The sequence below is a fragment of the Electrona antarctica genome (genome assembly GCF_951216825.1).
Source record: "Electrona antarctica genome assembly, chromosome: 22".
Classification (NCBI taxonomy): Eukaryota; Metazoa; Chordata; class Actinopteri; order Myctophiformes; family Myctophidae; genus Electrona; species Electrona antarctica.
Window position 1 is genome coordinate 19,156,917 of NC_136805.1, and position 16,179 is coordinate 19,173,095.

The 16,179-nt window shown below is 43.0% G+C and overlaps 1 protein-coding gene across 3 annotated transcripts in view; it reads left to right on the forward strand.

The window, feature by feature from the left end:
* The window catches only part of ca10a (carbonic anhydrase Xa), a 191,301-nt gene that overhangs the window by 20,191 nt on the left and 154,931 nt on the right, over nt 1-16,179 (forward strand). For all 3 annotated transcript variants that reach the window (XR_013788887.1, XM_079493506.1, XM_079493507.1), the window contains one exon: nt 8,158-8,232. Coding sequence is in view for 2 of the 3 variants with exons in the window: in XM_079493506.1 (XP_079349632.1) it covers nt 8,158-8,232 (75 nt within the window). In the remaining variant the exon portion in view is untranslated. The remainder of the gene's footprint in view (nt 1-8,157; nt 8,233-16,179) is intronic.

Genomic DNA, 16,179 nt, shown 5'->3' on the forward strand with positions numbered 1-16,179 from the left:
ACTAGTCAGATCATGACGCCAGAATGACTCACCACGATGGCCCCCAGCCATTAGCCAGCACCAAAGGTGCTGGCTAATGGTGTCGATCGGTTGGTCGGTGCAGTACAAATGTATCGTAGCAGGCATGCACGCATGGCAGTACAAGTATTTTATATTGTAGCGTGCCTTATAGGCGATCTGATCTTTAGAGTAATGTTCGCTCCTTTTATTTACTGTCTACAAAGACGGAGAACAAACATGCATCGTTTACTGAAGCAACGCGTGAATATGATGACCTTGCTACAAGGATCGGAGGGGGGACGGGGAGTGAAGCTAACAGTAGCGTATTATATAAGATCTGCATGACGTTTCATTGACGTCTGAGCTTGCATGATAATCGCATTAATTGAATATTGTATACTATCATGATTGTACATTGTTTAGTGTGTCTCCGTGTGATGATGATGATGACGATGATGTCAGATAGCCTACGTCCCCCCCACCCCCAACTGGCTATTGGCCGGGCTGACTACAGCTAAATGTTTATTTTTATATATTTAGAACTGGCATCAGAGGAGGAGGATGATGATGATGAAGACGAAGAGTCAAGACTGCGATGGAGTTCTCCGACACTGAACCGGATGCATTCATTCATTTCAGTTGTTGTTTTTTTTAAATTTAGCCTACACACACACACACACCGTCAAGAACAACTGGAATGCAGTGGTTTGGGGACACTGGGGAGTTTGGGGACAACTGTTTTGTATGTAGGCCTATTTATTTTCTGTAATATTTATTATAATTGTATTATGTTAGTAGTCATAAAAAATAAAAGACGCTTTTACAATGAGTTAGACCTGTCATGGCTATTTTGTTCACTATTCTGAGGTTTATGGTTTGACTAAGCGAGTTTCAACTGTGATTTACTCTGTAACGGTAGATGGTAAGAACCCAATCTTTTGTTATAATACAGTATACATTCAAGTCTATATTTTGATACATATCATGGGCACAAAGTCATATCAAAACAATGTCCTTGGATGTGTTTTTTTATCAAAACTGTTTCTTCACAACAGGTTTTTGAGATACATGCATGAATAGACAAGGTACTGGTAAGACTATGTAAACATGGTATATATCAAAATGTGCGTTAGAATGTCTAATTTTACCCCAAAAAAGAATTGAGTTTATATGATGTTCCATTTCAGAGCTAGGGGGACTTTTAGCTGGATAGGTCAGATTGATCATGACTGACCATGCTATTTATAGATGGCAAAATATCTACAGTGGTACATGTGAGAAACTTTTTATTTTATTTTAATTGAACTAGACAACTCACCCTTTAAAATGAGATATTGCATGGCTATGTACGCCCAGCAGAAAAAAAGTTATTTAGAAAATAAAACTTCAACCGGGCATAACTTTTTTTGTTGTCCTAGAAACACTACCCAGTGTAAATGCAGGCTCTTTTAAATGGCTTCCAACACAAAAACTAAACATTTTATCAACTCAGTTCATTTTTTTCCTGGAAGCAGACAAGCCAAGCTTTCTCTGAAGGTCTTTCGTTGTCACACATTCACAACAGAGAATTTTCAATAAATCATTCAAAAACGCCATTCTGCCATAGAGAAGTCTAAAAACTATATAGAAATCCTTGAAACTCTCAAAGAGTTAAAGGTAGCTACTGTATGGAGTAGAGCATAGCACAGGTCTGCCTAGAATTTAGAACCGAGCCAGGTCAGGGCCAAAATATTGACTTGTCCCTAGGGTAGCCTGGGAAGCATAACATTATCGGCTTTCTGATCCGGTCGGGAACGGAAATGATTACATCATGTTGTAGTCCCTGGTTTGTAGTCAGCAGGCCAGAACCAGAATTACCCAAAATAATTCCCTGCGAGCTTGGGTGATCATCGTTGGTCCGACGTCCTACCCCAAACCCTATAAACCTAAGCATAACCACATGCGGGCGCCATGGGTGAGTCTTAACCGGCCACGCATGTCTGAGCCATGGGTGAGTCTTAACCGGCCACACATGTCGGAGCCATGGGTGAGTCTTAACCGGCCACACATGTCGGAGCCATGGGTGAGTCTTAACCGGCCACACATGTCGGAGCCATGGGTGAGTCTTAACCGGCCACGCATGTCGGAGCCATGGGTGAGTCTTAACCGGCCACACATGTCGGAGCCATGGGTGAGTCTTAACCGGCCACGCATGTCGGAGCCATGGGTGAGTCTTAACCGGCCACGCATGTCGGAGCCATGGGTGAGTCTTAACCGGCCACGCATGTCGGAGCCATGGGTGAGTCTTAACCGGCCACGCATGTCGGAGCCATGGGTGAGTCTTAACCGGCCACGCATGTGGGACTGTTGGTACGTTGGACTAATGTCTTCCCTCATTACAATTGCAGCGGATCTCAGTTCGAGGCATCTGAAATGGATGAACCCGTATGAACCTTTGAGGACCCGACTAGCTTTTTTTTTTCTTAAACTCTATTTGAAAATGATTCATATGTGTTGTAATTACGTTCTAAAATGCATATTGTCTGTTCTTGCACATTGAATGATCCACACTTACAACTTTTACAGCCGATTGAAACGCAGTTAATCTCAAGCATACTGCAGTACTGGTTTTCTTTAGTGAGGTGAAATGCAAACAAAAGCCATTGGGAAGTTGCAAGTTGGAACATCATCTGTGCGGAACACGAAACTGTGCTCATTATCTGTGAGGACGGATGCACAGTGTGCACTCCTGTCTCAACACAGCTCTGTCTGTGACTAAGACCTACGCTGCAGTGGGGGAGGTGACACTCAGGCTAGTCTCAATGCCATGGTGAAATGAGCATATATGAGCATTGGATCCACTATGGGTCGAACCGGGTCTAATACATTCGTCTGGCGTACCTGTAAGAGCCCAAAATAACCCCCCGGCCAAACTGTACCCAGGGTTAAAGTGAGCTTTCCTGTTTTATACCCCTGGATAGATTCTGGGCTATAGTCCACTTTAAGTCCATCTCTAGTCCAGAGTTCGTTTTTTCCCCTATCATAATTGATACAGTAGGCTATATACAGTATACTCACTGTATTTTAGGTTAGACCAGATATCTCTCATGTCCGATTTATAGCTCCTTGTGTTTTTCATAAATACGATAATTTGGGTGAATAACATAATGGATTTATACCTCTAGTCCATATTATACCTCCTTGTATTTTTCATACTTGGGTGATTAATTGTCTCCATATATGGTCTCCAGTCCATATATTATGGTCACGCCTCGTGACATCACGTGACATCATGAAGACCCCTAGATCTCCATATATGGTGCATTGTGACATGTCACGCCACCAAATATGGCCATCTCCATATTTGAAAATCACGACAATGACCTGATCTAACCCTGGCATACATGGAGAAAACTGGATCATCACCTAGATCTGCATATATGGAGCAGATATACGGGCAGAAACTCTACATCTGACTCTACATCTCACACCCTTAGATCTCCATATATGGAGCTGACCTGTTGACATTCCATATGTTGATCCTTCCCCATCCATCCTTCCTGTTCTGACATTCCATATGTTGATCTGACCTCATCAAACCCTGTACACTCCGTCAAGACACGCTCCATATATGGCCAGTACATTTCATTCCATGGCCCGGACGGTTAGCTCAACCGTCTGGTCTCCATATACTGTATGGAGCTGACCTGTTCTGACATTCCATATGTTGATCTGGCCTCATCAAGCCCTGTACACTCAATACATGCTCCTTATATGGCCGGTAAGTTCTCAACAGGCCCACCTGTCCATTCAAACTCTAGATGGGCCTGCCCCAAAGTTTTTAGTGTTTTAGTAACATGTATGTTTGTGTGTCACAACCTCGTGCCTCGCGGCCGTTGTTTGCGTTCGTTTCCGACGTTCTGTGCGTGGTTCAATGACTCCATTTTTGTGGCTTCCCTGCTGTCCAGCTCATAACATTAGCAGCCGACTGTTGTCGCGTCGAGGCTGCTGGTGGTAAAGGTTGCTCACAGCGGTGCGGAAATCAGCCCCAATCGTACTACACTCCCATTGGCTTAGGCAGAGGAGGCAGACGAGAATCAGATGTGAAGTGGCACAGTGGTCGCTTACATTTCATGTGTTGTTAGGTCAGGTTTCACCTGACAAAAAAATTATATCACTGACGCCACTGAAACCCTAGTGTCTATACAAGTTTGTAGGTAGTTAATTTCCATGAAAAGATTTGGTGTAAAGGGAAAAAAGGAGCGTTTCATTAAAGATAGAGCCCTGCAGAACCCCGGCGGTCAATATGGTTCAAGATGCTGTGAGGCAGACCATATTTTAGAATGTCTGTTCCAATGCTTTCTACTTCTGTCAACGTACTTGACGTGTCTTCATGATTCCTGCTGTATCCCCTGTCTACAGTGACTCATGACTAGTTGTTGGATTGAGATTACGCAGTTCAGAAAGTTTTTAATTGGTTTTCAAAAAGGTCGTATTAACATGTGAAAGGGATGCATATTCCTTACAATCCCAACAGATGCTTAGCAGTACCTTATCAGTGTGCCACACACCCTGATCCTCTACTCTATTAATCCATAGATTAAAAGTCTCACTTTATTTGACCAACAAAATTATCAAGATTTTGATGCAGGGCTTGTAGGGATGCAGTGGAAATGTCAGTCTATCATTTTTACCATGTGCCCTTACCCTTCCATCCCTACCTCCCAATCTCCACTCTTACAGAGTCCTTTCTGCATTTCTCTTTATAGATAGGAGGCATTTCCTTTTTGCTGATGTCAGGAAGTGTGTTTTGGGGCCATGGCCAAACACTGAGAAATGGGATGGTAGCTTGTTACGCTGCCCTCCTTATCTCCCCCTCCCCCCCTCCTCCTCCTCTCCCTCCTCCTCCTCCTCCTCTCCCTCTCCCCCCCTCCTCCTCCTCCTCTCCCTCCTCCTCCTCCTCCTCTCCCTCTCCCAATGAACCACAGGATGTGATTATGTCTTGTCTGTAGGCAAGTTGCTACCACTTCCTATACAGACTGTATGACACAAATGCTATTCTAATTTATCATATTCATCAAAATGTGCAATTTTAGATCAGGCTCTGTTGTGATTTATTTATTTATTTTTGGACACCTGCAGTTATGCTAAAAGATTAAAGAAATGAATGCAGAACAAGGGGAGAGAGAGATCAAGATTAGCTTTCAATTTCACCCTTTTTGACCCATACATATTTGTGTTGCAAACGGTTAAATGAAGGGAGTTATTGAGCCCTAAAGTGTCAAAATGTCCTTTTGGTGTAACTGTCCACATTATTATTCTGAAAAGAGTATGTGTTAGTATTTGCAGCAATATGACTGGTTAATGTTTGCAGAAATATACTGCACTATACTGTTCACAATAAGTTGTGATGCAATTAATTGCAAAAAGATTTGAACAACCTTTGTCTGGACTTTTGCGCTTCGTCAATGTCATTCAGTATAAGGAAAAGCCCTTTTTAAAGCATATATCACATGATGTCAATCGTGTGTGGCATCCCAAAGAAGATCCATTAAAGACCCTCTTATCAATGTGACGTGTCGAGTAAATCTTGCAATTTCACCCTCTAGTAACCTGTAACGTGCATGTGCAACATACAAAACAATTGGCGATGCATACCCCTAGTAGGCCTATGCAATACCCGTTATATCCGTTGAAATAGCACCCGTTTTAACCGTCTGTCTGTGTCCCTTTTGTGCATATACATGGAGATCTCTGTATCTGTCTGTCCTTGTCCTTGTCCCCCACTATGGGTCGGACCGGGTCTAATATATTCGGCCGGCGTAACAGCCCAAAATACCCCCCCGGCCAAACTTTACCCAATGTTATAGTGGGCTAGCCTGTTTTATACACCTGGATATATTTTGGGCTGTTCGACACACAATCTATGGACCAATATCTGAAATCCCAGTTGAAAAGAAGTTTGTATGTGAAAATGTGTACAGAAAATATAGCTGCAAGCAGCGATAACAGGCACTTTGAACAGGCATAACTCATGCCTCGTCTGTCTGTCAGTCTTGTCTGTATGTTTGGGGTACGAACAGCTGCAATGGGTGACCTAAAGTGGCACTGTTGAGCAGCCTAAAAGGGTTTATTGCTTGGTGCCGTCTTATCGCTGCTTGCAGCTATATTCTTATATTTCTTTTTTTTTTAATTATATGTTTATAAACTACAACTCTATATTGTATTATTGATAAGGAGGAGCTCCATCAGTAAATCATAATATTAATAATAATTTCATAATTTAGTGCTGCCCATACCTTTGGGGTACTCCTTTGGTGTATTTGCTGTCACTGTACATTTGGACATTCTGTATGTGAAATTCATCCCCTGCATTATACCATTTATTTACCCATCCCACCTATAGGAGAAGTGGACGCTAAAGTGTCTTGCTCAGGGACACTTCGACAGACTAGCTGGACCAGGGGGGGGGGGAGTCAGAATTTATACATTTTGGTTTTGATACATTTTCCATTAATTGCCCAGCTCTACTCCCTGCCTATTGTGCTATGGCCACACTAAATTCATCTAATTCGACGGGAGTTAATACATCGTTAATATCGTTAATAAGTTCCACAACTACACATTTATTTTTACACATACCAATGCTACTCTATATTTATTTCTGTATTTAGGTAAATAGTTAGATCTTATGCTCTATTTTGTTTGCTGTGCTTATATATGGCTGACCGCATTAGGCCTAATTTAACTTGTGTCTCTGACATGTACCACTTTTTTATTTTTATGATTTTTGGGAAAATTGCTTTTGTGTAGTCACTGAGTCAGAGGTAACTTATTACAAGCTTGTGCTGAAATTCAGGAGCCTCGTGCACAAAGGACCTACCCATAACTCATCCCAACATTGTTCCATACTTTAATGAGATTAGTAATTAGTACAGCATGAAATGTGTTAATTTGTGCTCATTAAAAGTACACATCATGTGTCAAGGGGGAATTCAATCACCGTTCTGCTGGAAATGTTGACCAATTTCTTTCTTTTTATGTATTCTAAATCATATTTATTTTATTATTGCTAGTTATAAAACTTCCACGTCATTTAAAATATCTAATTTGAAGAGTTTTGCTAGTATGCTATCTGACCGAGTTGGACAGGGGACCGGTCTTCCATCTCTAAGAAAAGGTTTTACAGGTCTTGGAGTAGAAACACTCCGATAAAAGCAGGTGTTTACTTCAAGTTCCTTTTTGACATTGAAAAGGGAAAAGCAATCTAGCATTTCAAGAAACAAGTCAGGCAAACAGGATCACAAAGATCAATGTTTTGAGAGGCCGAGTGCCCCCACCCTCACTGCCACTTCCACCCCTTTTCTCCCCTTGTGTTTGGACTGGAGATTGCACTGGGAAAAAATAGCCTTTCCGTGCCCCTGTGTCCAGCCGGCCCTCCCTATCATGCCCCTCTGAAATTGAACTACTCTCAGGTGTTTTAGTCACAGAGCATTTTGGAGCGGGTTGTCCAGCTACCCCGACTCCCATTACAGACAGCCAAGGTGCTGCAACCTCTAGCCGATCTATTAAGCCTCACCGCGTGTGGCTGCCGAATGAACAGAAAAAAAGTTAAGGTGTAAAAAAAGCAATATCCCGAAGGGTTGGTGGGTAATTCTCGGTCACAACCCCCTCTTTGTATGGGGACCTTTACTTAGTCACCTCAATTATACTGTAAAACCTTGCTCTAATCTGAAGCTTTCTCCCAGCTCACACAAACATGACAGAATGCATTTCCATACTAATGCCTGGAGAGGTGGGGGGGGGGGGGGGGGGGGGGGGGGGGGGGTGGTGGTGGGGGGGGGGGGGTGGGGGGGGGGGGTGGTGGTGTGTGTGTGTGTGTGTGTGTGTGTGTGTGTGTGTGTGTGTGTGCGCACAAGAGAGCATGGGTGGGTGAGAAAAGAGGTGCAGAGGTTTCAGGGCTGTTTGTTCTGTGCCTTTCTCAAGGGACTGTACATTTTGCAGAGGCCTCTCACTCAGGTTCGTGAATTGTTTTGGAAGTGATGAGAGGTGGGAACAACTACGCCGTTTGAGTTTAGCAAGTGCCTGAACATGTTGTGACGACATTCTGTTATCTCTCGGCAATTCAGGCATGAATGACTGACGTGCTGGTTCTGTGTTCCCCTTGTCACCCCACAGCGCAGCCGAGTCAACCCAAAATTCACGAAGGATGGTGGGCGTACAAGGAGGTTGTGCAGGGGAGCTTTGTTCCAGGTAAGCCCCATAACGATGTACAGTGATGACTGAAGTTTGACAGAAAATGCTCTTATACTTTTCTGTGTTGGTGTGTTTGAGCCTACTTTTATTAAAGCTCATTGCATATTTCCACCTGTTGGTGGGCCACCTTGCCGTGGGCGATTTATTTCTCACTCTGACGAGACCTCTGTGCCCTTCCTGCACAGTTGAGGTTTTCTTCAGTGACTGATTGACAGACACGCACTGTTCTCTCTGCCCCTTTCATCTCCCCGTATGTGTTTGTCAGGCCAATTATTTTCCAAGATGTGTTTTTTCTGCTGAGCTGGAGTGCCTTTTGATAAAGCCCGCAGGACTAATTGTGTGTGGGTGTGGATGTGGGTGCGCATGTGTGTGTGTGCACGCACATGCACAGTCAGATATGCATACTGTACCTGTATGCATGTTTGTCCATCTCTTAACCTCCATCTTAACCTCCATCTCTTAACCTCCATGGAGCTGCTGTTAGTTGGTCCATGGAGGATTTTATCTCCGCAGCCAACACCACTGAGGACTCAGTGGTGCACTTACTTTGTTAGCCACCATACCACACAACAGCTGGAGCGGTTAAAGACTATTCATGACTCTCCTGTGGTCTGGCTGCAGGTACCGTGATGTGTAGCTGCATTCTCATTGTTGGGACATAAAAGAAGTGAAATGCTCATTTCACTGCAAATGTAGCACGAATTCATGAAGCCAAGGGATATAATTTTGACTGGACATATTCTTGCACTCAATCAACTTTTTAATCTCAGAAGGAATAAAGGGTTTAAATGAAACATTAAGCTGTTTTCACGCTGACATTTTACTGTTGGGTGCACAGTAGTAAATTATTACGAAAACCATGGGTATCTGTGGTGCATTTCAAAACAGCTGATGGCTATTTGTTAACAGCAGATTGCATGTCCCTAAAATAACCCTCTGCAGAATGAAATGGCGCTGCGGAGTAGCTTAATGCATTCTCCTCGCACGCTTACCAAAGCTAACATAATCCTATTCTCAGGCCTGTGTCACTGCTGCTGACCTTTGGAATATTGCTTACCCCTCTGGAGCTCCCCCAATTAGCTTTAGCATTTTATAAAGGTCAAATACGGTTTTAAAAGCTGCAGTTGCACCGATCTTCACTTTCCCCACCATCCTCCTTCATGTCTTACGATTTAACCTTAGTATCCCAAATTAGCTCTAAAAATATTCAGATGTTAGGCGATATCGTACCTTTTACACAATGTTAGATTCTCTCCGGGAAGCAAGAATGCGTCCATTCTAGCTTCCATTCTAAATATTGTGGACTTTACTCTTCAGTAAATAATCACAGGCCCTTCCCAAAGTGGCTTGAGCAGAGATGCCAGATGCTTGTTGAGATGCAATGAGTTATGACTTTGGACTAGAGTGCATGGTTGCAGTTGCAAATGAGCACGTGTGGACAGGATGTAATATATTAGCATTAGTATTAAATATACTATTAGCAAATTATGCACATGAAAAGATCACATTTCTAACAAGAAACAAAAGCTGGGGTGCTGTGATACAGAGAGACTGATCTAGAATCAGGGGTTTGTTGGTCACAGGTGTTGGCTCTGTCCTGCAGGGTAGAACAGAGACAGGCCTGAATACAAGTGAGTGGTTATCTTTCAGCTCATACACCTGCTGATGGCTGTTATTTCTATGGAACACACTTCGCCCGAACCCCCTGCTGTATACGTGTGCACACAGGCATGAATGTGTCTCATCACCTCTTTGTGATTTTCTTACAGACTTCTCAGTTGTCTTTTCCAGACCTTTCAACCCCTCCCAGTATTATAACTGAACATTCTGTGCGGCAGTGGAACAGTGGCAGTGTTTGGGTCAGTGTGTATCCAACAGTGAAGCCAGCAGCTTATTGCTAGTTCTCCAGTTGCATTTGGCAGTCAGCCCTCTCCCCATCCGCACATAGGCCACGCAATCCTTGCACGCACGCACGCACGCACGCACGCACGCACGCACGCACGCACGCACGCACGCACGCACGCACGCGCACACACACACGCGCGCAAAGATGGAGGGGAACAAAAAGAGAGAAAGCGAAATCTGCCAAATACAGTACAGTGCCAGTTTGCCATTGATCTGCCGCAGACTTCCAACTCTTGTGTCCTTTTAGTGACAGGGGGTGGATGACGGTTGTTGATGAAGTGATCAAACATTCTCTGTATCAAGTGTCTTATTGGCATGAGCTTTGTGTAGCGTGCTGAGGTGCTCTCAATGGGAGAATAGAGAATAGTAATGCTATGGCTTGGTCCTTTTTTATAACAAAGCGTGGCGGACAGCTCTTGATCTCCAATAAGTGCAAACATCAGATTTTATCACTCTGATGCTGTATTTGCTGACAGTGGTGCCAACACTCTGTTGTCATGGTCCTCTGTGCCGTCAGTATAGGCATTTAGCAGATGCTCTTATTCAGAGCGATTTTACAAAGTGCAAGACTAGAAGCCTAGTCAGCAAATGACAAGGGTAAAGGTGGTTGCACACCGGCCACGTTTTTCGGAAAACCGATGGAGAAACGCCGCTAAAAATCCGAATTCGCATCCGATTCGCGCCCGGTGTGTGGAGACCTTAACTGTACATAAATTAGACGTACAGACAAAGTAACATGGATATCAGATAATCTGTCTAAACAACATCTATGCTATCTTAATACCACTTCTTGGCATTTGTCTGCAAGCAAACGGTATAACATCTGATAATAAGTAAAGTAAGTAAACCAACCTACATCTGCGTATATAGCCTGCATCTATCACTATCACACCATCGTTCACACTGTCAGAGCCTTTTGTTACAGTTTCTCATTAGCAGAATTCAATTTAATCTAGCCCCCAACCCTCTCTCTCTCTCTCTCTCTCTCTCTCTCTCGTTTAAAGTCATCAAACAACCTATTGCATTTTTTTAATTTCTGGCAGCTCATGAGCTGATTAACAAATAAGAGTTGTTTCAGCTATAACGGCCCATTGGGACAGGAACCAGCTACCAATTACTGTGTTCTGAGGCCACAAGCTGTTAAGCCCAAAAAAACAAGTGTGCTCAAAAATCCCCTTAAAAGCTCATTGCTTAATACTCCAGTTGAGCCCCTCCTCAGTCAGAATCAACAGAGGGGGCTAATTGGCAGATACATTGTATGTTTCTGACATGTAAAACTCGAACTTGAACTCAATTCAATTAACCCATTCAGGCCTGACGTCGAAATTTAAAAAAAAAAAGTTTTCTAAATCATGACAATTTTCGGAAAGATTTGAGGCACATTTTAACGATTTTTCAAAAATAGCAGATCTACAAGTTCATAGCGCGCCACTCGGTGGCGCGCTATGAGCTTGTAGATCTGCTATTTTTCAATAGCTAAATTATAACAATGTTTAAAACACCAAAAGGGGTTCCCGCCCCAAAATGGGTTAATGGTTAATGTGGTTAAACGCTAACGTGACATGGATGCGTTCCAGGTCTCAATGGATTAAAGCAACACAGAGACAAACTGCCGGGCGCAATGGATGATTTGCTCCCCATGGGTTTCTCGAGAGGAAATATTACAACTCTTCACCATCTACGACCGGGGCAAAGTACTGTATCAGTATTAAATCAATACTATGACATGAGGCTAGATATCTGCTGGGATTTTGGATATCAAATTGATATGGCGTCATCCATGGGTTTTAACACATTGAGAGCCCACGCAAAACTGCCCAAAATCACTTTCACCTAGAAAATCCATTCACATTTTTTATAATTCAGCTGACTGTGGAGACACATGCTGGAACTTTTTACTTTGAAATGTTTTATAGTTTCTGAGTTATTTAATTTAAACACCAAATGCATTCTCAATGGCGAAAACACAAACTTTGGCACCACGTGTTAAAAAAAAGTGTTTTGATTTTTCTGATTTAAAAAAAATAATAATAATAAAAAAAATAAAAAAAAATAATAAAAAATAAAAAATATATATATATATATTTTTTTTCAAAGACGTCCACAGACGTATTGGGCTATGCACGTGCGGTAATACCCAAGACGTCCACAGACGTTTTGGGCACAAAATGTGTTAATTGCTTCAATCACTCTCTAATTTATAACCTACAAAAATTGCCCCCGCTGTACATATAGAACGTATGATTCACAGACCTATAGAGCCAGGCTTCATGGGATTTGTGTTAGGGTGTATTATAGATTTGATGCGATCATACAGTATACCCCCCCAAGGTATAGGATTATTGCCGGCGGAGAGCGAGAGATGGGCTGTGACAGCCGACACGGCATACCAGAGGCTGTTCCAGGGGAGCAGAGAATCTGACTAAACAGTTTGAGCCGTAAGAGGGCTGGGGGCGACAGCTGCAGGAGATATTTTTTACAACTTAAATCAGGCTGAAATAAAACCTGCTCTGCATCGCTATGATGGCTCTCAGGCTGACAACATTTAGTCTTTTCATTGATTTGTTGACAAAAATGCATATACAGTACATGAATATATACTGGTATTTTTTACATATCTGTCAAAAGGATAAAACACAAAGTAGCTCTAGGTTATTTCCATTGTGGTGCAAGTCTCAACAATTTGTACCATCCACACATATGGGTTGGGTAACATTTCAGATCATCCACAGCTGCTTGACAGATTTCTCTTCAAATGTTTTTCATTGCCGGACAAAAGAGGTCTTTGTGGATTTTGTGGGATGGATTCCGTCGATGTGATGCGTTTGATCTTGGGCTGCGATTTCACTGCTTGTGCCAGTCAGAACTACACCAGTGTCTGGTGGTGCTTGGATCAGATGACATGTGTACTGGCTTAAGACAGACTGCACAGTAGCAATTTCAATGGCAATCCAGACAAGTTGGCACACACTGCGATGGACGGCTCCCGTGCACAAGCATGCACATCAATAAACTTCCTCTTCCCTCTAGATTTACCAACAGTCCAACATGTCTCTCTAACAGAACCCACACAACCTACCGATTGGCTGTTGTCGTGGATCAAACTAACTGTCTATCAGGCCTAAATTATTCCTCACAGTCCACATCAGCGGCGTAGTTACGCCCCACATACAACTAATCTGTAATGTTTAGTTTTACAACTACTGTAAACTCTTTGTTATGAAATACAGTACATGAACTGATAAATGAAAATGTGGAAAGAGGCATTTAGAAAGAGCAGTTAATTGTACATTCTTTACTTTGTCATTCTCAAGTTTCTGACTTCTTCACAGAACCATCATTTGTCAGTTCATTATCAATTATTTTGTTGGAGCAAAGAAATAATCCTCCTCGCTACTCTATCTGCTTTTTGTGTCTTTCTCTGTTAGAGTTTGTCATAATATTCAGTGATTCATATTCACATTTTCAAAGTTGGACACACAGTCCCTCTGGGGGATACCGTTGGGACTCTGTACCCTCATTTGCAGTCATAGCAGGCAAAGTTAAGACAAGCCCAAGAGACGGCACTGAAAAACCTCATTCTAGCCTATTTTCAGTTTGCAGTAATAGAGGTTCGGGCCGCTATGCAAGCCCCTCGCATCTAGAGTTCGGCAAGCTACGCGGACCTTACCCTTACACCAATGTCACTCCGGCGATCCGACTGTGTCTCAGCAGCCCCAATTGCTGTATGGTACTTCCGCTTTCTGGCACGCACGCACGCACGCACGCACGCACGCACGCACGCACGCACGCACGCGCGCACACACACACACACACACACAGACACACAGACACACAGACACAGTCACACGCATTTAACAATAAAACGCAGCTGTCTTCATTTCAAACAGAACCATGACTCCAAATTGCTGCTTTGTTCTTTTCATTGGGAGCATTTAGCAGGACTTGAGCCATATTCGCTGTAACAATATATATTTTATATTGGTGGGTCCATAAATGACATAGAAACATGACCACCATGTTTATATGTCTGGTAGAGTATTTCAAGTAGCGCCTTTGATAGATCAACAGAAACATACAAAACGTACATGCAAACTCATTCAAATACAGACTCTCTCTCTCTCTCTCTCTCTCTCTCTCTCACACGCACACACACAGTGTCACGCACACAGTGACAGCTGTGGGTATTAAGTGGCCGTGTGATGGATGGGGTTCAGGCAGGACGGCCCCTCATAACCTCCCCTTTATTTACCCTCAGCATATTGACGGGGAAGAGAGATGGACAGCAGCGCAGAGATGTGAAGAGACGAGAGGAGACTAGGGGAGAGCACAAAGGACGAGAGAGAGCAGGGCCTATAATGGAGAAAAATATTGAGTCCGAGTTCGACCAGAGCAAAGTGGAACGGGTGGAGCGGAGGTTAAGCGAATAAAAACATAGGGATGAACGGAGTTGAAGGTTGGGGAGGTTTCATTAAAAGCATAGGGGTGAAAAAATAAAACACGGTGAGTCTGGAAATATGACACATGGTTGGCGGTAACCCTCCACTGATGGGCGCAGGCAGCTCCCTCACCTCTTTTAAATCCCTCCATTGCACAGGTCACTGTGGAGCCCTGGTCGCCTGCCAATCACTAGGTCCGCTGCAGTGCCTGGGAGCTGTCACCAGCCTGCTCTAAACCCAGACCCAGACTGTTGTCCCTAAAGGTGGCATGTGAAAACCACTGTCAACATCCTGTTAAAATCCTGTTCATAATAATAATAATGGACACACATATTTAAATGGGTTTGTCACTAGATAACCAACAGCTGTTTCTTTGATAGTTTAATGTCATTTCCCAGGACAAAGGGTTACAAAACGGCTTAATGGGAGGACACAAATAATGTCTGGAACGTTCAGGTGAGGACAGGCTTAAGCCAAGTTAACGGCGCATTCTGACAGTGGAATACGTACGTACTCGTGATGTATGAAGATCATTGAAAATATGCAAAGTCAAACCGTTTGGGCAAGATTTATTTATATATTCTCCATTACTGTCTTCAGTTGTCTTTGTAATCAGATCTCCCTCCTTCTCACCTTTCCCTGCATCTCTCTCTCCCTCTCTCTCTCCCCCTCTCTCTCTCTCTCTCTCTCTCTCTCTCTCTCTGTGTGTGTCAATTACTTTCTCTTGTTCTTGTTCAGATGTGTTAATCCCTGATATACCCATAGTTGCCATTAATTTTTAATCTGCATTTCACTGGCCTCTCAAGGCTTGTATACATGCTCCCATCCTCCCACTGGCCTCAGAGAACATAGTGTACTATGCTGTTGGTTTGAGATGGCCCTGGAATATGCTACACGGTTATCTGAATTTCAGTCTCAACACTTAGACACCATGATTGAACGTTACATTCTGAAGACATGAATTCATACTGCAGACATTCTTTAACATGACAGACCCTCCAAAAGACAGCGCTTTTCAAAGCTTATCATGAGTTACTTAACGATTTCCATAGTGTGGATTTTATCATGTAATCATGGTTATTCAGGTGATGGATGGTTATTCTGGCAAAAGTCAAAATCTTTGAATCTCAGCCTCTAAACATTTCATAACGCAGGACAAAAAAGATTACGGAGGAATTATGCCCAATTCCTCTCATCTGTTTATTTTAGGTAGAATGCAGTATATACTTAAAATAAACAGTCTATTCATCCCCTCAGAGTGATATTATTTAGGAGAATTAACGTATGCGCGCAGCACTGCTGAGCCGCCATTTTGCTGATGCTTGTACTCGCTGCCAAGAGGCATTTTCCGCGTGTTCCACAGGGAATGAAGAAATGGCGAACGAATGTGGTGCTAAGGACAGATTTTGCTTATTGCTGACACAATGTGCCTTTATGACACAACTCTGCTCTTTTCCCATGCATTTATCAGTTACTGTTGTATTTTAGAGCCGGGAAAACGAATAGAATATTTACCTGTGAAGATGTATATATGCAATTTTAGAGGAATATATTCCAAATATTTTTCAAAGATAATCAAGACCGCATTGAGGCAGACGAG